The 23179-nt window shown below is 34.8% G+C and overlaps 1 protein-coding gene across 11 annotated transcripts in view; it reads left to right on the forward strand.

Annotated features, from left to right (window-relative positions):
• Nucleotides 1–23179, forward strand: part of LOC105493681 (glutamate ionotropic receptor AMPA type subunit 4) — a 374751-nt gene that overhangs the window by 281670 nt on the left and 69902 nt on the right. For 9 of the 11 annotated variants that reach the window (XR_011611032.1, XM_011761528.3, XM_011761526.3 and 6 more), the window contains 4 exons: nucleotides 8363–8521; nucleotides 13515–13682; nucleotides 14909–15013; nucleotides 20087–20197. Coding sequence is in view for 10 of the 11 variants with exons in the window: in XM_011761528.3 (XP_011759830.1) it covers nucleotides 8363–8521; nucleotides 13515–13682; nucleotides 14909–15013; nucleotides 20087–20197 (543 nt within the window). In the remaining variant the exon portion in view is untranslated. Of the gene's footprint in view, nucleotides 1–8362; nucleotides 8522–13514; nucleotides 13683–14908; nucleotides 15014–20086; nucleotides 20198–21497; nucleotides 22745–23179 lie in introns of those variants that run through there. The other 2 variants (XM_011761531.2, XM_071075524.1) reach the window with 1 other exon arrangement.

The following is a 23179-nucleotide window of genomic DNA, read 5'->3' on the forward strand; positions in this document are numbered from 1 at the left end:
TTGCAGAATGCAAGGTGAATATAACAGTTTGTTGTATGTCTATATATTAGCAATATATATTCTAAAAATTAAACCAAGAAAACATTTCATTGATAATTTACAATTACAATTTACAATTAATGGAGAACTGTTAGACTTAAACCAACTCATCAAGGGTGATTTAACAGTATTAGTAAAAACTGATGTCTACAATAACAATTCTTACTTGTGATTGGGTGGTTACAAATATTCTGGAATATTTAAAATATTCTGTAGTCACAATGTAGAATATAAAAGCAGAAGGTATGAAGTCCAACCCATATTTACCAAAAAGAGAAGAATGAAATTTAGCAGACATCAGTATGTGATGCATGAAATTGGGTCATGAATTTACAAACATGCATTTTTGTAAAAGTCAAGGACCTCCCTTATTTGAACAATGAGATCACTTGGACTCGGGAAGGGGAACATCATACACCGGGGCCTATCATGGGGAGGGGGGAGGGGGGAGGGATTGCATTGGGAGTTATACCTGATGTAAATGACGAGTTGATGGGTGCTGACGAGTTGATGGGTGCAGCACACCAACATGGCACAAGTATACATATGTAACAAACCTGCACGTTATCCACATGTACCCTAGAACTTAAAGTACAATAATAATAATAATAATAATAATAATAATAAAAACAAGGTTAACTCTCTGGAGAAACTGAGTTTAAATATAGGTGTTCTTTAGATTCTTTAAAAATGATAATCTTTTAAACCAAGAAACAAAGTAAGGAATGTCACCAAAACACTGGCTTCCTAATGGTCTTTAAATTCTTTGGCTGAAATGCAGAAAGCAGATTTCACGTACTTAAACAAAATAATAGGCAATTTATTTGTAAATAAGGATACAAATAGGTTGTGAATGCTCTCTGGCATTATTTTAAATTGTCTTGTCATTATAAGTTGAACTTTTCTTCTTCAATTAACAGCCATTCAATCTCCTTCATCATTCTATCCTGATAAAATGAGAATACATTTATGTATTCTATGCCCCTCTGATCTTAGCTTTTGGAGCTATTGCAGTGTGCTGGCGTCTCACCTCCAACCAGGCCAAAAAAAGTAGAAATCCTTTCCCTTAATACTCAAGCCTGAACCTGCAGAAGGTCCAAGAGGGTCCACAGGGAGCTAACATCATCTGAATAGTATGAGCTATGCCTGATATCTAATTGAATGGGCATGCCCTGCCCTGATTCTTGAAATTTTTCTGTGTTTATCTCTGCCACTATATTTAACAATTGGATATTAAGTGTGAGTAAAACTTGTTAGAAATGAAAGATTGCTGCTATTCTTTTTTCTTTTCTATGTCCTATATGGGATTTGTATGTGGGTGCATGTATGTTTTATTAAACCCATCATCTAGAGGTACTGGTGAAAGCGTATTATATCGCAATAGATTAAATTCTGTTCCAAAAATTTCCCAGAGAAGTAGAGGCAGGAAAACCTTATCTGTCAGTTGGTTTATCCTAGTCTGTTTCTTAGAGATTCATGTAAGAAAATTGCTTCCCTACTTTGCCCCTAGACTTACTCTTTCCTAGTTCTTCTTTCATTTAGCTGCCGGTTATTTTTTAAAGACAAGTATGATGATATTGTTTGCTTAAATTTTTTATTGGCCTCAGGCTGCAAATGCAGTAAAAGACATCATATTTTTCATGACCTGATTCCCCATGGGTTTTCCAAACTTACTTGCTAATACGTGTCTCACTTCTCCTCAGAGTTTGAATGTCTCTCCAAATGACATATTGTGCCAACTCTGAGTCATTGCCCCAGTTTTTACCACCATCTTCCAGAGTAAGCATTCAAAACCTAAGCACTGCTCTACTTAAATATTTTAGGAAAAAGGATTTGCACTCTTGAACTTAATGCACAAAGCCCTTTAAGATTTTGTCCCTACTTGACCCCAGTCTTTCCCACTCCACCCCACAACTATCCCTTCTTCAGATCAAACTAATTCCCAGGCACCTAATGCAGCTTTCCTTTTCCCAGCTTTGTTTAGGTTGTTATCTCTATCAGGAGGTGTTTACCCCATCCAATCCCAGTCAGTGGTTACAGTCACTTCTGGAAAGCTATCCCTAAATATCCACTTTGATAGTCTCTTCTCTGGGTTCTCAGACTACCCTGAGTACCTGTGTACTCATAGTATAGAACTTATTCTTGTTTTTTCATTTATCAAATTATTATTTTATACCCCCTCTGTACCAGGTACTGTCCAACATCCCATGGCACAACTGCAAATAAAACATTAGCACACTGCAAGTTCACTGAAGGCAGGAATAATGTCTCTTTCTTTAACCTTATAAAAGAGTCCTTATCCCTATTCTTTATCTGTTGAACTCCTGCTTATCCTCTAGCACCCAGTTTATGTTATTGTAATTGTTTTTGTTATTATAATTGCTTTAATTTGGCCTTAAAAAAGATTTTTGATAGAAAAATGAGGTTCAGTGTAATTTAGCCAGGATCTCACAGATCTGAATTCTCAAAGAAAAGTTTGAAGCTCTGGCCTGTCTGATTGCAAAGAATAAATACACAAATAAATAAACAACTTAGGGAATAATGCCACCAAGTGACCATTTACTTAAGCATCTCCCACAGCACCCATCGGGGGACCTAGCATTAAACACATTGCTCTGTATTGATATTCACTCCTCTAACAGTCAAATAATTTAAATATGGCTACCAATAGCAACAAGGAACAGTTGACATTTGTCCCATTTGCAAGACAAATTCTTAGAATCTTGTTCTCATTTAGATTTTTTTATTTTATAAAGTATTATTTAATTTACATCTAGGAGAACACCTGGCTCAATCATTAAAAAGATATAAAATTACAAAATGTTCTGGATATATATAATGAAAGATGAACTGAACCTGTTTCTTACCTGTCCTCCACCATCTCACACACATACACCATTCAGGCCTCATTCAGAACATAAAGGAAATTAAACATTAGGATACAGAAAGCAAAGTGACTTATTTACATTTAGGTGTTTGGTTAGTTTCAGAATGGAGAGTAGACATGCTTCCCAGAATTTGCAGTCTAGCACGTTTTTATTGAAGTGTAGTGACCCTAGTTAAGATTCCATCAACTTGGCGACATTGTTTTACTTTTGCACTTCCCGTTTTTTAACTTTTCTGCATTAAGCATGTCTGACTCTACCATCTATCTACATGCACATGGAAAGTACATACTTTAAGTCAATTTCTTAACTAACCAATTTTTACAACATGGTAAGGGAGCAATTTCCCCCATTCTATTTGACGTTCCTTCCATTAATTGCACCGCAGCTATCTCATATGATTTAGTCAACCTATGAACCTGAAATGCAAAATACAGCAGAAATGTTACCTAAATTAAGTAAAACTTAAAGATTGAGCATTTATTAAACAGTGATAAGATGATAGACTTGTAAATTTACATAGTCATCAGGATATCTGATACCTATAATTTTAAACATTTTATTTTCCCCCAAAAGATGTATGAACTACAAATAGAAATTAAAGAAAAACCAAGTTGGATGTTACTCTAGAGAGGGGTAATTAACCATTGTGAAATCCAAGCAAAGTAGTAGCCCATTTTAACAAATAGAAAGCCTTTCCCTTCATCTCCCCCTGCCCTCAGGGACATTATTTACTTAGTCACTTAACTACTGATTTCCTCCTGACTATGGAGTGAATAATTTTATTACAATGTTGCCCAGGAACTCTCAGTTCCACTATATTCTTCGGATAGAAACTGAAATCAAAATGGCCACTAAAATAAATGTTTCTGAGAAAACTGCTTCACAGTCTAGATCCTATCAATTTTCTATATGAAATTGTAAGAAAATATATGAAAGGAAAAATATTGCCTGTGCGCAAAACAGACATAGCTGAAATTAACTGAGTCACCCACCATTCATTCAAAGCATAACTGAAAAGGGTTTATAATCAGACATGGCAATTTTTTCCTTTACCTTCAGCATAAGAACAGGATGGACTCTGAGAAATGTGAACTATTATTTATCAGCCAGACTTTACATCAGATGATTTTTCTGAAGGCTGCAGCTTTGCCTCTTTATCCTGCAGCTGTGGATAACGCTATGAAAGAAGGTTTGGCAGACCTTCTATTTCAGCCATGGTTGAAAGAAAATAATAATGTCGTCAATTAGCAGCTAATGCAATAGTTGAATTACTGTGGCTTTTAGAAAACATTGGAATCATTTGCCTGCCTGTGGGTCTGCCCTATACTCTGATAGAAGCAAACAAATGTTCAACTGACATTTTACTAGCTGGAGATTGATGGACAGTGTTTTTCCCATTTCAGAAACATAGGCTTACTTTCTGGTGTCTAGCTTCTTTATCAACAAAATGAGAATGTAACTGATGAACTGTCAAATTAGCGGGCATATAATAGGCATGAAATAAATATTTGTTGAGTGACTTAATTGATAATAGTGATCATTTACTGAATTCAAACCAGATGTGCTGGATATCATAGCATTCTCATTCTCATTTTGAATGTGGAAGGTATAAGGTTAGAAAGTAACAGAAGTGGAATTCAAAGTGTGGGCTTTTCCAGGGGTTACAGTATCACACTGCCTTTCCTATAGATACTATGATAATAAAATTTAAAACACCTCTGTGTAAGAATATGCAGGAGTATAAAGTGAAAAAGACAAACTCAAGAGGTGGTTTGTATGACTGAAATCTTAGCTCTACCATACATTTGCTGGATGGCTTCGAATAGTTTTTCTTCACCCCCCGAGCCTGTTTTCATATCTATAGGATAAGGCTAATAATAGGATCTATCTCATAACCTTGTTATGAAAACTAAACTAGATCCATAATCTGTGTAATGTGCTTAGCACAATACCTGGCATATAATAAGATCAGCATATAATAGCTGTTAGCTCATATACCTGGGCCTCTTTGACAGCAATTTTGCTCAGTTGCCAGTAGACTGATATATTTTTTCTTAGATAGCCAAACAGCAATGCATATATGTTGGTTGGGAAGACAATCTACTTCATTATAAAAGAAAAAGAGGAGGAGAAGGAGGAGGAAGGGAGGGAGGGAAGAGGAAAGGAAAGAAACAATCTGAAGACTCCAAAACCATAGCTAAGGTGCATTCAGAAAGACAAGCAACTCCAAGTCCTGATTACTTCTTACTCTAACTGCAGGATTATTGCTACACATTTTATTCCCACCAAAAAATGGACAAAACACTTTCCCTTCATTCTCTCAGCAAATTGAAGCATATTCATATTTTCAAAAGAACCTTTACTAAATACTAAGAGAAAACAAAAAGAAAGCAATTACAAAAGCTACAAGTTCATGCGTGTGTGTGTGTGTGTGTGTGTGTGTGTGTGTGTGTGAGAGAGATTTACTTTTCTCTGAGCTAATACCTATGACTTCATTAATTCACTTCCTTAATATGCTTTTTGTTCTCTTCTTGCTATTGTCTGGTTTACACTTTGTAGGGAGTCAGGTATAAAACAAAGATGATAAATGAGTAGATAATATAGATGGAAGATAGATAAATGACAGATAATTGGTAGACAGGTGATGGATAATAGATAGATGATAGATAATGGACAGATATAGATACATACATACATACACGGACAGATAAATAATAGAAAATGTGTAGACAATAGATATGATAGATGAGACGGAAGGAAGGAGGGAGGGAGAGAGAGAGAGAAAAACAAACAAACAAACAAACAAACAAACAAATAAATAAATAAATAATTGTCCAGATTTTTGAATCCTTGACAACTACCTCTAGGCAAGAAGGGATAGCATCCTTACCTCCCCGCTTCTTCGCTCCATCTGGTGGTCACCATCTTTTTTCCTGCCACACAGAAGTCCATGAATGGCCTATCTTGCTTTCGTCCCTTGGACAACCATTTCTCAGGACACTAAGTCTGATTCCATGACTTTGCTATTGTGAATACTGCTGCAATAAACATATGAGTGCTGGTGTCTTTTTGACAAAATGATTTATTTCCCCTTGGGTATATACCTAGTGGTGGGATTGCTAGGTCAAATGTTAGTTCTATTTTTAGTTCTTTGAGAAATCTCCATCCTGTTTTCCATAGGGGTTGTACTAATTCAAATTCTCACCAACAGTTGCAGTTTTTCTGTTTTCCCTTTTCTCCGCATCCTCACCAGCATCTGTTATTTTTTGAGTTTTAAATAATAGCCATTCTGACTGGTGTGAGATGGCATTTCATTGTGGTTTTAATTTTTTCTCTGATGTTAGTGATGTTGAGCATTTTTTCACGTTTGCTGGCTATTTGTATGTTGTCTTTTGGGAAGTATATGTTCATGCCCTTTGCTTTTTTTTAAATGAGGTTATTTGGTTTTTATTTGTTGATTTAAGTTCCTTATAGATTCTGAGTATTAGTACTTTGTCAGATGCATAGTTTGCAAATATTTTCTCTCATTCTGTAGGTTGGCTATTTACTCTGTTGATTGTTTCTTTTGCTGTGCACAAGCTCTTTAGTTTAATTAGGTCCCATTAGTCTATTTTTGTTTTTTTATTTGCTTTTGAGGTCCTAGTCATAAATTCTTTGTCTAGGCCAATATCCAGAAGAGTTTTTCCCAGGTTTTCTTGTAGGATTTTTGTATTTTCACATCTTATGTGGTCTTTAATCTATCTTAATTTTTGTATATGGTGAAAAGTAGGAGTCCAGTCTTCTGCATAGGGCCAGTCAGTTTCCCCAACATTATTTATTGAATAGAGTATCCTTTCCCCTTGTTTATTTTTCTTAACATTGTCAAAGATCAGTTGGTTGTAGGTATGTGACTTTATTTCTGGTTTCTTTATTGTGTTCCATTGATCTATGTGTCTATTTTTGTACAAAAACCATGCTGTTATGGTTACTATAGCCTTATAGTATAGTCTTAAGTCAGATAATGTGATGCCTCTGGCTTTGTTCTTTTTGCTTAAGATGGCTTTGGCTATTCAAGCTTTTTATTAGTTCCATATGAATATTAGAATTGTTCTTTCTAATTCTGCAAGAAATAATATTGGTAATTTGATAGGAATTCCATTGAATTTGTAGATTGTTTTGGGCAATGTAATCATTTTAATGACATTTATTCTTCCTATCCGTGAGCATGGGATGTTTTTCCATTTTTATGTGTCATCTATTATTTATTTCATCAGTGTTTGGTAGTTTTCCTTGTAGAGGTCTCTAACCTTCTTGGTTAAATGCATTCCTGGATATTGTGTGTGTGCGTGTGTGTGTGTGTGGCAATTTTAAATAAGATTGAGTTCTTGATTTGGTTCTCAGCTTCAGTGTTATTGGCTATAGAAATACAACTGATTTGGAGGCATTAATTTTGTATCTTGAAACTTTACTGCAGTTGTTTATCAGACATGGTAGTCTTCTGGAGGAGTCTTTAGGATTTTCTAGGTATACGATGATGTCATTAGTGAATAGAGATAATTTGACTTCCTCTTTTTCCTATTTGAATGCCTTTTTTTCTCTTTCCTGATTGTTCTGGCTAAGATTGGAAGTACTATGTTAAATGCAAGTCGTGAGAGTGGACATCCTTGTCTTGTTCCAGTTATTAGGAATAATGCTTCAAGCTTTTGCCCTGTCAGAATTATATTTGCTGTGGGTTTGTCATAGATGGTTTTAATTATTTTGAGATATGTTCTTTTGATGCCTAGTTTTTTGAGGATTTTTATCATGAAGGTGTGTTGCATTTTATCAAATGCTTTTTTATGTATCTGTTGGGAGGATCGTATGGTTTTTGTTTTTAATTCTGTTTATTTGGTGAATCACATTTATTGCTTTGCATATGTTAAACCATCCTTGCATCCCTGGAATAAAACCTACTTGATCACAGTGAGTTATCTTTTTGATGTGCTGCTGGATTTGGTGTGCAGTATTTTGTTGATGATTTTTATATCTGTGTTCATAAGGGATGCTGGCTTGTAGTTTTCGTTTTTGTTGTGTCCTTGCCAAATGTTGGTATCAGTATGATACTAGTTTCATAGAATGAGTTAGTGAGAAACAGGAGATTTTTTGATGCAATCATATTTATCTCCTTTATCCCCCTTTATACTTCATAAAAGGCAATCAGAGGCATTCAAGAAATACTTGATTTGGACTGAAATAAAAACATATCTTTGTCTCATTTATTGGATTTTGAATTACAGAATTTAACAGCTAAATAGATATAGTTAGATTTTCCACATCTTCTTTATCATTTTCCACATTTTTAGCCATTGCTTTATTTAAAATCTTTTAATCTGTATAGGCCATTAATTTATGTTACTATTGAAGAGCTGCCATGTATAATAAACTAAATTTAACAATCTTTGTATCAATTTTTATAGGGATTCAAGGATATTTCTCTTGAGAGGTTTATACATGGTGGAGCCAATGTTACTGGATTCCAGTTGGTAGATTTTAATACACCTATGGTAATCAAACTAATGGATCGCTGGAAGAAACTAGATCAGAGAGAGTATCCAGGATCTGAGACTCCTCCAAAGGTATTTGTTTATTTTTATCTACTGTATTACTGATAGTTTCAAAATTTAAGATGGAAAGTTTATTATACGGATTTTCCAGTAACATTTTGCCAAACATAGTATGGCATGGGAAAAAAGCATTTTGTCTTTATAACTGCCTTGCACATGCACTTAATAATTTCTAAATTTCTGTATTTAAGAGTAGAGTTGCTAGACATTAGCTCAAGCACTTTACTATTATTATTACAGTACTATACATATGAATTTTCTTGCAGAATTATATATATTTTTTAATTGCTAACTAAATACTTCAAATGTGAAAGAGCATCTGTAACTTTTCTTCCACACAGAAATCTTCATGAAGTGATTTACAATGAGTAGGCAAATTAGGAAATTAGCAGAAATGTAAAATATACAAGCTTCTGTAAAAGTTCTCTTTCTAATTAACAGTGAAAAATCTGGTTGTTTTAATTGTTTTCTGACTGATATTGTGAAAGTATGCTATTAATATTTGCTCAGAAAAGGTTGGTAAATTTCTGATCATAAGCATATTTGATCAAACTAAACAGATAGATGACTTTCTTAGACCTCATGTTAAATTATGGCATAATGTTTCTTAAACTCCAACTTAGTGGTTTGAGCCCCTACCTAATAAGGCACCATCATCAACATTTGTTAATCTATTACTAACAGTGTATTCCAGTAAAAAGTTTTATATGTAATTTGGAAATTCAAGCCTAGGAAAAACACGATCTAAGGCTAAAAGGTCTTAGCTCTGCTTCTATTTTCTAATTATAATATTTCATAGTGGCTATGTTAATTTCTTCTCAGAAATACTGGAATTTTGCCAGCTCGGCATACCATCTTCACTGCCTTATAAAATCACAGAATTTCAAAACAGAACATTAAATGGATGTCCACTATGTGTCAAGCACGGTTGTCCAATCCTTTGATTTTACAGATAAATACATGCAAATTATTAAATTGATATGTTAGTTGGCAGTCCTTGAGTCAGGGACCAGATTCATGGGATACACAGGATATAATTATTTTAATGTCTCCTATTTGATTATATCCAACTAGACTCGTCTATGCTATAGCTTTGGCCTCTGTTATATAATCGTCTCATCATTCACAACTCTTGGCATGATGCTAGGCATTCAGTAGCCATTTAATAAATAAATGCAGTACAATTAATTCTCATTATTCACAGTAGTTATATTCTATAAAGTCTCTTTAAATACTGAATAAGTAAATATAGAACTATTGCTCCCAGGGGTAATATAGGGTTAAGTTCTGCTAGCCTCTGGTTACAAACTTCTTGTCAACTATTCAGTACATAACCTTGTTTTATGGGTGTTTCTGTTTAAAGAAACCTTATTTAATGTATTGTTGGTTCATGGACATTGAACTCCTGGCCAACAGCACTGTGGCTCATGCCTGAATGAAGCTTATTTAACATGCACATTTTCTCCATAAGGCACATCACGGCCTCCTTGCACTTGGGAACACTAAACAGCACGTCAACACTATGCTTTTGGGCCATGTTAAACAGTGAAATCATCAGCAAAAAGCACAAAACTGCAGAAAACATGGCACTAAATAGAACACAAAAAGGACACTTGTTTACAGTACGAGAGTAGAAACAAGGAAACAGTGTTTCCTTGTGCTGCCACAGCTGGGACCTTGTGTGTTAGTTACTCAAATTTTTCACCACTCTATACAGTTCCACAAATAACCACAAAAGTGTCATAAGTATCGATCTAAGAGTCACAAATAAATATTAGCAAGGAGGAAAATTTGAAAATTTAGAATCCACAAATAATGAGGATTGATTATAATTAATTAAATTGTACTCTTAAGTGTTCGATTTTTCAACCAAGATTAAAAGCATAACTTCTGATCGTGTCATTTCCCTGCTTTAAAAAAATCTCCTGGAATCAAGGTCTTCCATTTTATAGGCCAATCAAGACTTTACAGTTGCATGAACCTCTACCCCCTTTCTGATGCTCCAGCTAATGTGAGCTGCCCCTGCATTTCCTCACCCTTTATCACTCCCTGTGCACATGCTTTTACCTCAAAAGTCCTCCACCACCATGTCTACCTGTCGAAATCCAACCACCTTCCAAGGCTTTATCTCAAATTCCACTTTCCCTATGAAATCTTTTTTTTTTTTTTTTGGTAAATGTGATTCCTTCCTGCCTGTACTCTCCATAGTATTTCATTGGGCAGTTCGCATCAGGGATTTAATATAATTATTTGCACACTTACTGTTTCACTCCTATAAACTCTCTGGGGCAGTAACCATCAAATACTCATCTTTGTAGTCTTCATGATTCCTAGCTAGAGTCTGGTACATTTTTCAAAGAGCTCTCAGATATGATATGAAATTTCATCCTCATAATAACCATAATAGAGAGTCACTATTATCTTGTTTCATTTCATTTTGCTCTGTTTTATACTCTATAGCCAAGAAAATGTGCTTCACATTCCCATAAACCTATGAGTCACAGAATTAAAATTCATCCCAGTTCTTTCTTCTCTAATCCCATACTTTTTCTACTGCACCATGATTCTGCCCAATTCTGTCTTGTTATCTATAAATCTTAGTAAATGAAAACATTTCATCATTCTAATCACTTATAGAGCAGTAAATAACTATAGGGCACTATTTACCCTGCCTAAAAATGAAATGATTAGTAAGAATTTTCTAGGTGCCACCTAGAAGTTATCTGCCCGTAATTGTGGTTCCCTGGATTGTAGCACAGTGAGACACATAGAAAAGAATTACATCCTTTGAAAAGGTAAAACTGATTTAAACTACTGCTTCTTTCCATCTGTCAGCTCTATGACCTGTCAAATCCCAGGTCTTTGCCACTCTGGCTGAATGTCTCCTTTACTCTCACCACTCCGTGTGATACCTGCTCTTTTTTCTGGTTCACATATTTCATAAAAATGAATGCACTTTTTAAAACACAGCAAGTGTGTTTGCTTTTTGGTGCCATCTCTTCTCAGCTTCTTTCTTCCTGTTGAAAAAGCACCAATATTTTTATTTTTTCCTCCTTTGGTCCTCAAGTACTAGCATTGCACTTTTCTCTTGCCCTTTGCGACTTAAGCAAGATTCATTTTATTTCTCATTGTTATTTTCTTGCCTTAACAAAAAAAGATGATTTGATGACTTTCTCTATTCAAAGATGTGTTGGGTCAGGCAGGGGAGGAGGCACATTCATTTTTGGTGTAGTACCTTGCTTAAACACCTTAGTTTTTCTCAGCTACCCCATCCCAATAATTGTGAAGGGCATGTCTCTTCATGAGACAGACAAGCATGTCTCTCCAGAAGCTTGTTCTGTCAAGTCCTGGAGGAATATATAGGAAATTTACATGGTTCTTTTAAATCCTTCTAATACAAGAGTTATATCCTATACTATTGAACAGTTCTTTGTTAGAATTAATGCTCCTTATTTTATCCATGTTTTAGTTTTAGTCTTCCCTGTAATGGTGGCTGCTGTGTCTCATGCCCATGTTGCCTAAGTTTACTTTCTTTTCTTTTATTTTTTTCTGAGACAGGCTCTTTCTCTGTCACTCTGGCTGAAGTGCAGTGACACGATCACAGCTCACTGTAGCCTTGATTTCCTGGGCTCAAGCAATCCTCCTCCCACCTCAGCCTCCCAAGTAGCTGGGACTACAGGTGCACACAACCACGTCTGGCTAATGATTTGCGGTTTTTGTAGGGATGGGGTTTGGCCATGTTGCCCAAGCTGCTCTCGAACTCCTAGACTCAAGTAATCCACCCACCTCAACTTCCCAAACTGCTAGGATTACAGGTGCAAGCCACCATGCCCGGCCCTAAGTTTACTTTCTACAAATGGAATTTCAAATGATTTTTCTTCATTTGAAAGCACAAAATCAAGGGGATCATCCTTCACTTCCTACAGCACAAACCTACTGCTCATACAGGCATAGAAGGTGTTAATTATAAGGAACTGACCATATGGAATTTCTAAAGGAGACAATGTAGTTTTTGTCATGATAAGTAGTTAGTAGTTGACACTATTTAGCACAGTGACTAGTACATACACATTTGCTGAATAAGTAGATCTGTCATGCTTCCAGAAAATTGTGCCCCATTTCCATGTGTTCAGGAATTTTCCAATAAATGTCTGCCAAAAGCGATCCCATGTTGATTTATTTTTATATTTAGAAAATTACATTTTTATCTCAACCTTTCCTCACTTTTTCTCCTAACCTTAATAATCTTTTCTCAGAGGTGGAGGGGAGCTCACTCTTTTCTCAGACAGAAGCAGATAGTCTATCCTTCACATCTCCACTTTGATCCCAGGTTATATCGAAAACTTAACAAAATGACTTTGCCTTCCTGTGCACCTTCATTGGGTGTAGTGTGGCAATATTCATTCCTATTTAGCACAGTCACTGATGCATACACATTTGTTGAATAAGTAGATGTTATTTCTGGCATCATATTTCTGAATAACAATAAACAATTCCACTCATTCTTCTGGGAGAATAAACAAAGATATATACTTCAAGTCCATGAACTTATATTAAATCTCAGGGAACCTTGCTAGGCATTTTAGAGGAGGAAAAGATTAAGAGGCCCAGCCCTCCTGGGGCTCAAGCACAGAAACTGACTACAAGGCAGATTACACAGCTGCATTAGCCTTTGATACGTTACCTATTTGTACTGGGACACAACAGAAAGACCTTGCCTAGGGATCTTTCTTCTACCAACTGATGGAAAACTGTTTTATTAGAATTTCTATTTTTCAGAATGGTTTTTCTCCTTTTTGAGTCAGGATGATAAGATCTGGTATATAGGCCTTATATTAAAGCAAGAATAGAAATTTCTGAAGCTAGAGTCAATTAATTATCAGTAATTTAACCATCCTTCAGATAGAATAGTGCTTTATGTCATAAACTTACAAAGACCCCAGACCATTTCTAGCACTCGATAAGATTTTAACATTTACCATTATATTCATTTTCATTTGGTTAGTACACCTCTGCTCTGACTTATGATGGAGTCCTTGTGATGGCTGAAACTTTCCGAAGTCTTAGGAGGCAGAAAATTGATATCTCAAGGAGAGGAAATGCTGGGGATTGTCTGGCAAATCCCGCTGCTCCATGGGGCCAGGGAATTGACATGGAGAGGACACTCAAACAGGTAACTCACAATTTTATTTAAGTTCAATTCATTTCATGGTCTTCTTTTAGTTGAATGTTCAAAAAACAGACTAATTTATCCAAGCACAAATACATATTACAATTGCTACTCAAATATATCAAGCCATCATTTTTGGGACATTTCTAGATAAAATACAAGGTAGAATTTTGCTGTTTACATTTTATGTGGATGCATAGTCAGGATAAGCTAGCTTAAGTTTCTGTAATAACCCAAATCTCAGTGACTTAAAACAACAAAGGAGCTTTGCTTACTCAGACATATGCTAGATTAGCAGGGGCACTTGGCTAATTGTAGTCACTTGAGGACATAGACTGGCAGAGCAGTTACCATCTTGAATTCCGCAAAGGGAAATGGATAGTTGGGGGCACATTTCAAACTGGCAATTAAATTCTGTGGCTTAATAATATCACCCGTCCTGCCTATTTACAACTCACATGTCAGAAAGAGTCACATGGGCCTAGCTAACCACAAGGTTAGCTAGGGTTCAGGAAGTATAAGTCCACCTGGGTCCCAGGACATTCCAGAACCAGAAATAATGACTACCTCTGGAGATCTTCAAATTGCTTTGTAACTTTGGATTAAGTAGTCAGTTTATTTCAGTCTTTTATAATTACACCAACACTATTTGTTCAAATAATTAAGGTAATATATACATATTTAATGTTACATTTTAAATGTTCTGAAATGTCACAGGTTCAAAACATAGGTAAAAGCAAATTAAAAGGAAATTTGGAATAAAATATATTTCAATATTTTCAAAAATGTCTTTATATGTTTTTGCTTCTTATATCTTAATTTTAATATTAGCAAGGTGAGAATATGATCTGGCATATATATCAGGGTTATTTAATCCATTTTGTGGATATACAAATAAAACTGAAAAGTAACCATAAAAAAAATTGTGATTCCTATAAAAATACTTTATAATTGAGGGAGGATTCTTCTAGTAAGAATGGAAACTTTATAATATTAAAAACAAATAAAATATATTCCTCTTCCAGGGGTATAGCAAAATTGCTTATATATCCCTTTGATATTCCTCTTTCAGATTCTACCCCAATAGGTCAAATACCTAATGGCATTTCAGTTAGTTGTTTATAGTTTATAGTTCCACTTTTTTAAGTAGTTGTAAGCCCAGCAGATGAAGTTGAAATTCCTATAAGTGAAATTGCAAGTGAACACATGTGGTTTTCTTTTTCACTTAGGTTCGAATTCAAGGGCTGACAGGGAATGTTCAGTTTGACCACTATGGACGTAGAGTCAATTACACAATGGATGTGTTTGAGCTGAAAAGCACAGGACCTAGAAAGGTGAGCCACAATCAAACTGAAAAACAGAATTCTGTGTTTACTTAGTTTGTATGTAACATTTTAAAGGCATACAGAAGAAAGATGGCTGGACATTTCCCTGTTTTGTGAGTACTTACAAATACTTTAGTACTGTCTTTATAATCAATGCTGAGATAAATGTGTGTGTCATGTAATTGATATTTAGTAGAATGCCCAAGCTGAAACAAACTAATTTATACACTGTTTATATCCCTTATCCAAAATGGATGCAATATTTTGGGTGGGGTTAGCAAAAGGAATCCCACAAAACAAAATTGGCTCTGCAGAACAGAACGTGAAGCAGTAAAGAGACATAAGCACCTCAAGGTAGTCATTTACGAAATTATTAGAGCAAGTACCAAAAAATTACTTCTAACGGGTGAACATATTTAGAATAGGCTGGGTGTTCTTGAAGTAATCAACTAGATAAATTTCAATGAGCAAAAGAGAAAGAAGATGGATGGTAAGATTATTGTTAGGCTGAGAGGGAAAGAAACATCTAAGTTGTTCAGGAAGGTGCTGGTGCTAGGTTCCTGGATTTGGGAAGATAATTCTGCTAGTGGTAAGATGTGAGTAGATATAGCAGCAGTGTTCCCAGCATTCAAGAGGTACTTTATACAGTGCAACCATACAGCCCCACCACAGTAATTGGTTATAAGTGTTTTGTAGCTAACTCATGTAATTTTTAACATTCCTGTTATCTAGGAACTAGGATGTTCAGGGAAACAGACACTCAAGTTAACCTTATCTAAAAGCGGTATTTGGCTGTTTAAAAAAATTTCCAAAATATATTTTCATGCTTTTATGTAATAATGATAACTGCAACTTATGAAATGCCTGCTGTGTCCTAAGCACTGGACTTGGTGCTTTGCATGATTCCATCCTCATGACAAACCTATAATTTGAGTAGTAGTATTTCTCTTTTTTATAAATGACAAAATTATGGCCCAATGAGTTATCTTATCCAAAGCCCGTAAGTGAGAAAACATATTTAACTCTTAGTATTTTCTCCCTTACTGATCTACATAGGAAGAGATGATTTCCTGCTGGAGGAAAACACATAAAGGAAGGCTGTATGGGGGAGGTGGGATTTTAAATTGCCAGGATGTTAGAGTTTGGAAGGATGAAATGGAAGGGGCAACAACCTGAAGAAAGGCTTGGAGGCAGGACCGTTAAAGTTAAGGTGATACATGGAAAATAGCAAAGGCTTTCCTAATTGCATTTTGCTTCAGACTACGATATGGGTGTGCTTCTCTATCTGTGAGAAGTTTGCAGCTGCCATGAAAACCATCTCTAGATTTCCATCTTCTTAATGGCATAGCCTGTGTGGAGGCTGCCAGCTAATACATGGTAAACTGGAGCCTACCTGATCCAGATCAGGAGTGGCAGGAGATGGACAGCAGCGGGGGGGCCCAGCTGCACCTCAGGGCGGGCTTTTCTAAGGAGATTGACTGAAGCAAGGGAAGGAGACGTTAAGAAGAGCTCACTCTACAGCACACAGCCAGCAACAAAAAAGAGGCAAGCTTTAAGCAGAGATCCTCTGCTAGCTGGGGAGCAGATAGGATATTCCACAGGCCTCTGAAAATGTTAACAGGTGGACAATGCTAAATGCTAACAGGTGGACAAAGGTAAGACTGACTCACCTCTTTGCCATACACCAGACCTTGCAAAATTTGCGATTTAAACAGAATCTTTTAAAATGCAAATGACAATTACTTCTTTTACAAAACTTTAAGTGCAGAACATCAAATCATTCTCTATAAGAGAAAGAATAGTGGAAAAAGAAAGCTGGTGCTAACTAGAAGTAATATGAAGTGGGCTATTCATAGTACTGAATCTTTTCATAGCCTATTGAACCATGATGGCAACAAAAATTAAGACTTTTCAAAGAGAAACTTAAGGAATAAGTTGGGAGAGTGATGAACAGTACATCTTCACACCCAGCTGACATTCATCTAAGGCTCCTAAAAGAAATATGCAGTATAAAATGGTGTAGACTCATCTATCTTCGTTTTTCCGTGGCAATGATCAACTCGGGCATTGTGTCAGGAATATTAAACTTAAAAATGAGCTACCATGAGAGACACTATGCTGGTGAAACTAGGCAATATGTCTGAGAAGTGAGCAATCATTCTTGTAAATTGAACACTTGCCAGCAAGGAAGCTATCTTTGAAAACAGATCAGAGAGTCAACCCATCAGTTTGTCTGACTTCTGCAACAGGAAAACTGATTGAGAATCTCATTAAGCAGAAGCCACAAAGCTCTTTCTGAAGTCCCAGCTCCTACGTATAGTGGAATCTTCTTATCACTCCAGTGACCCCCATCCAGGGCTGCAGAGGGAATGCTGCAGAGTTGCATGGTTTCAGAAATCTTTAATTGCAAAAATTTTATTTATTGAGAGCACATTATATGCCAGACACTGTAATGGAAAATTGATGTGCATTTTTTTATTCAATCCTCATGACAACCTAAAAATAAGATACATATTTTTTCTCCTATCGAAAAGTAAGATTCAAATAAACTAAGTTACCTGCTCAGAGATGCTCAGTTAGAAAGAGGTGGAGCTTCAGTAGAAACTAAAATTCCTGCAGCTCTAGAGCATCACTCAAGATCTTGACTCAGGTTTCAAGATCTTGAAACGTCATCAGTCCCATTGCCTATAGGGATTTAGGGCCGATGTGGGAATTAGGCCAGATTTTTCAGGGCAGGTCTAGTCAAAGCAGCTCTCCAAGGAACCAACTTTGAGTAGAATAGGAGTTCCTCACAGCCGCTCAGTTCCTATCTTCTCTCTGTTCTAGGCCAAGACCATCCTAAATACAGACATATTTTCTCACATATCTTAGTATAATTACATTTGCATACAAATCACCTTTAGGAGTTCAAAGAAGATTAATATTTTTCTGACATCCTTTATCAATTTAGTGATTTAAATGCTTCCATATTTTTGCTCTAGCATTACAAAATGACTTTTCACCCACTTTTTGTCTATAGGAAAAATATCCATTTCCCTGTTAAATGAAATCAGTCATGGGAAAAGTTCTTAATAAAATGCAAAATGCTATGAAGACTGGAGAGAGAAATTCCATCTTCTGTGAGGTCTGGGTGCAAACTTTAGAATCCCTTTAGGAACTGACCCCTTGTGTAAACTTAGTTCTAAATAAGCCCATGGTCCACATGAAATCTAGCGTTAATTGGTCCCATATCACAAAATATGACTTTCTCTTTTTTTTAACCAGAATTGCATGTAGATATAAGGCAAAAAATTAAAGTTTGCTTTTTATTTTAATTTTCCAGCACTTCTGAATCAAATATTTGTCTTTAAAAGGGGAATAACTGCAAACCCATGGTTTAGTTTTTAAATGCAAAATGTCAAGGTCTTGCCAATATCTAGGTACTCTCCAAAAATGTATCCCAGATCTGTGATTCTTTCTGTTATGGGACTCATTCATAAAGAAAAATTGTCTCTCCTGAAAATTGGCTGATGAGCTCTTCAGGATGGGTGCATTTTAATGGAGTGTTAAACTGTAAAACCCCTTTTCATGTCATATAACTTCATATGGAAAGGAGAGTTAACAAGAATCAACTGACTTAAGTACACATAAGAATTGAGGAGAGGGTGGGTCTCAAATATATACTTGTTTTAAATTAAAATTATCATATAATTATTAATAAATGTCAACCAGAAATTGATTCACATAGACTATTGAAAAAACTTGCTGAACTTCTAATTTTGGATCAAAATAAGAAGTGTAGCAAGCCATATTAATAAAAAGTCTTTTTCTCCATCTGTTTTGTTATTGAATTATATATGCAACACTTGTGAATAATCTAGTGCCTCTTTCTGACATATTAATGCTTACTCTATTTTAATATGCTCATAAATACTAACATGGCAGTTGAGAAACCTGAATTAAGCAAGTGAGACTTCCAAAACATTAGAATAGTGAATATAGACCAGTGAGCAAATGCATACATTTTATTGGAGACATGAGTTTTATCAACTGAATCAAGAAATTCAAGAAAGAAGTTTGTCAAGCAGTAAATGAACACCCATTTTGGGAGGTCATGTAGCATAACAGCAAAGCATGTAGACTTGGTGTCATAGAGACCTGAGTTTTGAATTCTGGCCTTACTAAAGTGTAACTTTGTGTAATTTCTTTAGCCTTCTAAAATGAATCCTCATCTCTAAAATGTGGATAATAATTGTCCCTACTCCATACTTGCTATGTATATTCACTTTAAGATGTATACTTTTAAAAAGCGTTGAGTACATTGTCTGCCTCAGAGCAAGCACTCAATATGTAATAGCCATTATTATTGCTTAATGGTCTGCAAAAACCAAAGAATCCTAAATTTCCATTAAGATTCCATTGTAGCTTACTACTTTCAGAGTACTTAAGTAATTACTTAATTCATTTTTAAGAAAAAGTGTTTGACTTCTAAATAAAAAAATAATAATTTAAAATGAAAAAATACAAATTTAAATGTAATATTTGAAAGCAAAAGCATTGACCATTAATATTCATCTCTGATGCAGTTAGCATTTCAAAAAATGGTAAGATTGTTACCTAGTGGCTAGGTTATATCAAACCTAAAACCATTCCTGTTTTGCTTTAAAAATATGTAGGTTTCTTTTGCTTGGAAATATTCCATACATGTTCTTCTTATAAATCTGGCCATTCCCTTTACTATACAACCTGTAACTTTATTGATAAAGTCACACAAATTAATTTAGGGGGCACCAGTCTATCTCACTAGAGGAGGGGATCTGCATAAAATAATGCTCCATGCTCATATTCCTTTTGGAATCACCTATTCCCAATCTCTTGGCCACTCCACTATTGTAAACAGTAAATTTTCCAAACATGTAACAAGACAGGATCCTTAGCACCAGGAAAACTGGCTTATGAGCAAGTAAGAACACTTCCAATCACTTTTTCTTTTCCATTGGCTTTTGTTTTGTTTGTTTACTTATTCATACCCTTCATTGTTCTAAGAAGAACTAGAGTAAATGCTTCTAAAATATGTTTTCAAGCATGTTCTCTATTTGGCAGGTTGGTTACTGGAATGATATGGATAAGTTAGTCTTGATTCAAGATGTACCAACTCTTGGCAATGACACAGCCGCTATTGAGAACAGAACAGTGGTTGTAACCACAATTATGGTAAGTGTTGGTCTATGCTTTATGGTGTTCCATTTTGTCCACAGGCAATTTTAACTCCCAGCGATGGTGAGCAGGGAGGGCAAAGCTGACTGTTAGCAATGGTGACATGGGTGTTCTGATCCACAGAAGCCTATTGAGGCTTTGAATAGGTTCGTCCTAAGCTTTGAGTACATATAGTACTTTTATTTGTATTATCTTTTGTCACATTGTTGTTCTTGGAAAAATGCTCAGATGTTACACATTGAGACTGTCAAACTCTAGTTGGAAATGTATGAAATGCTAAGACCCTAAAGCACAAAACAGTGAACATGACAAAGGTCAACCACCAATCACATAAATATGTCCAGTAGTAAACATATTATTATTGTTACTATGTTTTTAAAAAGCCAATGTAATAATAATAGTGTTTAAAATTATAATTTTCAGGTAGTTTAATCATTGGATAATGATTGTATTGCCTGTTTACAATAGCAAAGATGTGACTGTGAAGATTTTAATGAGCATGATTTATACAACTAAATGATTTAGGAATTAATTTTATTTTTATTTTGAATGAGAAAAGGGTTTTCTTCCACCGATTATTTTTCTCATTGACCAGTGAGAAGTACACATAATAGTTTATTGAAATTCTAAAATTTAAGAAGAATACGATAGCTTCATTCGGCCACATCACAAAGTGAAAAGTCCTCTAAATTTTAAGACTGCTTTTTCAAAGAGAGTCTGATGAAATTACCTTTTAAATAATAGAATATCTTATGTATTTTTCTCTTCTAAAGTCAAACGTGCCCTTTAAAGTCAACGCTAGTCAAAAGAGATCAACAATTGGTGACCTTTTCTATCTCATTTAAAGTTACATATACTCAGTTCACGTCTCTTTAGGCAAAACAAGTTTTAAATTATTTATGGAAATCTTACTCTAAATAAATGGAAGTATTTTATGTAATTTAGTTTTTAGCTTTTGTCATTTTTAGTTTCAGGTTTTTAGTAATGTTGAGTTGTTCCCAAAAATGATATGAAGGTTAAAGCATGAAAATTCCAGAGAGAAGCCTTCATATGTTGCACTTAGTTTTAACCGTGTTGCATCACCAGTCAGCAATTTAATGTAATCTGACAAGCCTTCAGCAGACGTTTATGATTTTAGAATGCAAACCAACCAACAGAGTTTTTGTGTAAACCTTCTAACTTAATTGTATAATATTTGCATGGGACTTGAAAGCAATATATATATATGTATGTTTCTTTTCCTAAAAAAGACACAGTAATGGAAAGTCATACTTCAGTACAGTCCTCCTCTTTTCAGCCTCTGATGAAGAATCCTATTTTAAGAAATTGATCAAGAAAGAAAAGAGTTCCACGCTGTTCGACCATTCCTAACTAAGGCTCAAGTCTTGTTCTCCAGTGTAGTAAATTTAAGCTTATTTTTCATGTGGGATTCTTCTTGGATGACCAACTCTGGACTACCAGAAAAAAATTTTTTTTTAAGTTCTGTGACTTTCCTGAGATACTAGAACAAAAGAAGAATTAATCTTCATCTTTCTCAAGAAATAGATGTTGACAAAGAATCATTTAGCGATTCTGACATATCAATTCCCCTATCTTGAAATGAGGTCACTGTACGTAAATGATGGAATTATATCACTCCATTTCCAAGGGTAGATTTTCTATAAGTAAATATCTTGGAATTTGTGTGCTTGTTTTCTGAATATATACAGTTGTTTTCTTTAAAGATCTCTTGGAATTTTGCCTGTTCTGTGTGAAATAAAGTGTTTTAATGTGCATTACATGTATGATATAGAGAATCTCCTTTCCATCCCTGTTATTAAAGGGACTGGACAAATAATTCTTAAAACCAAAATACTGAATTAATTTTGCAAGCATGGCTAGTTTCCAGGAAGCATGCTATCAAAAAAAGACTAAAAATGACTAAAAAAATCCAACTGTTTTCTATATATATCTATATATAGAAATATATAGATAAAGGATATTCTGTAAAGTTATATGTTGTTTGACAGTAAAGTCATCAATATTTTTGCTATCAAAATAGTATAATACTAGCATCTGTCTTTTTGTATGAAAATGTAATCTTTATATAAATAATACCTCTGGTATTTGCAACTGCATAATCATTCAGTAATTCAAAAAGACATATACTAGAATCCTGTTTCTGAAAGTGTTCCTTCAATTTGCTTTTGTTGAAAATGGTAGTCCAGGACCTGTAATATCCCTCACTTCCTTCATTATGAAAGAAATCCCTTGTAGATAAACAAGATGTTGGCATCTGCATGTAATTATCCCCAAATTCAATTGAAAACTCCCAATACAGATGGAATTGGCTAGACATTTTAATATATGTGATACCTATATCTAGATATAGAAGAAGGCTGAGAGTGAGCACTGGATATAATTCATTTTGATGGACATTGATATGGTGTTATTGTTTTTCCAGTTGTCTGTCCTTTGTGTATGTTGTTATTTATATGTTGATATACTGTAACACTATATGCTATTGCTAAATAAAATTGATTGAGAAATTCAGTTACTCATAAATATTTATTGAGTGTCTGCTATGTACTAGGCACAGTTCTAGGCCCTGGGGATAGGTCACAGACAAAAATCCTGCACTCAATGAAACTTATAGTATATTCAGAGAAAGCAGACCGGAAACATAATTAAGAATTATATTAGCTATCTTTATTAAATATAATGTAGCATTAACTTTTTATGGCTGTTGAAAGTTATTTTTTCTTATAACAGTGTTGTATATCTTCAATGTGATTTTCATTTTAATAATAAATTTATTCTACCTGACTATAATCATACTGAATATACCACAGCAAAATCTAGTAGAAACTAAATTAATATCATCATTTTTATCTTTAAGTCTTGTTGACTAAAAATTTTACAAAATCAATAAAATTTATAAGACTGTGACCATATTGATTTAACTTTTTGTATTAAAAGTAATAATTTCTGCAAATAACC

The sequence above is a fragment of the Macaca nemestrina genome, chromosome 12, assembly GCF_043159975.1.
Source record: "Macaca nemestrina isolate mMacNem1 chromosome 12, mMacNem.hap1, whole genome shotgun sequence".
Classification (NCBI taxonomy): domain Eukaryota; kingdom Metazoa; phylum Chordata; class Mammalia; order Primates; family Cercopithecidae; genus Macaca; species Macaca nemestrina.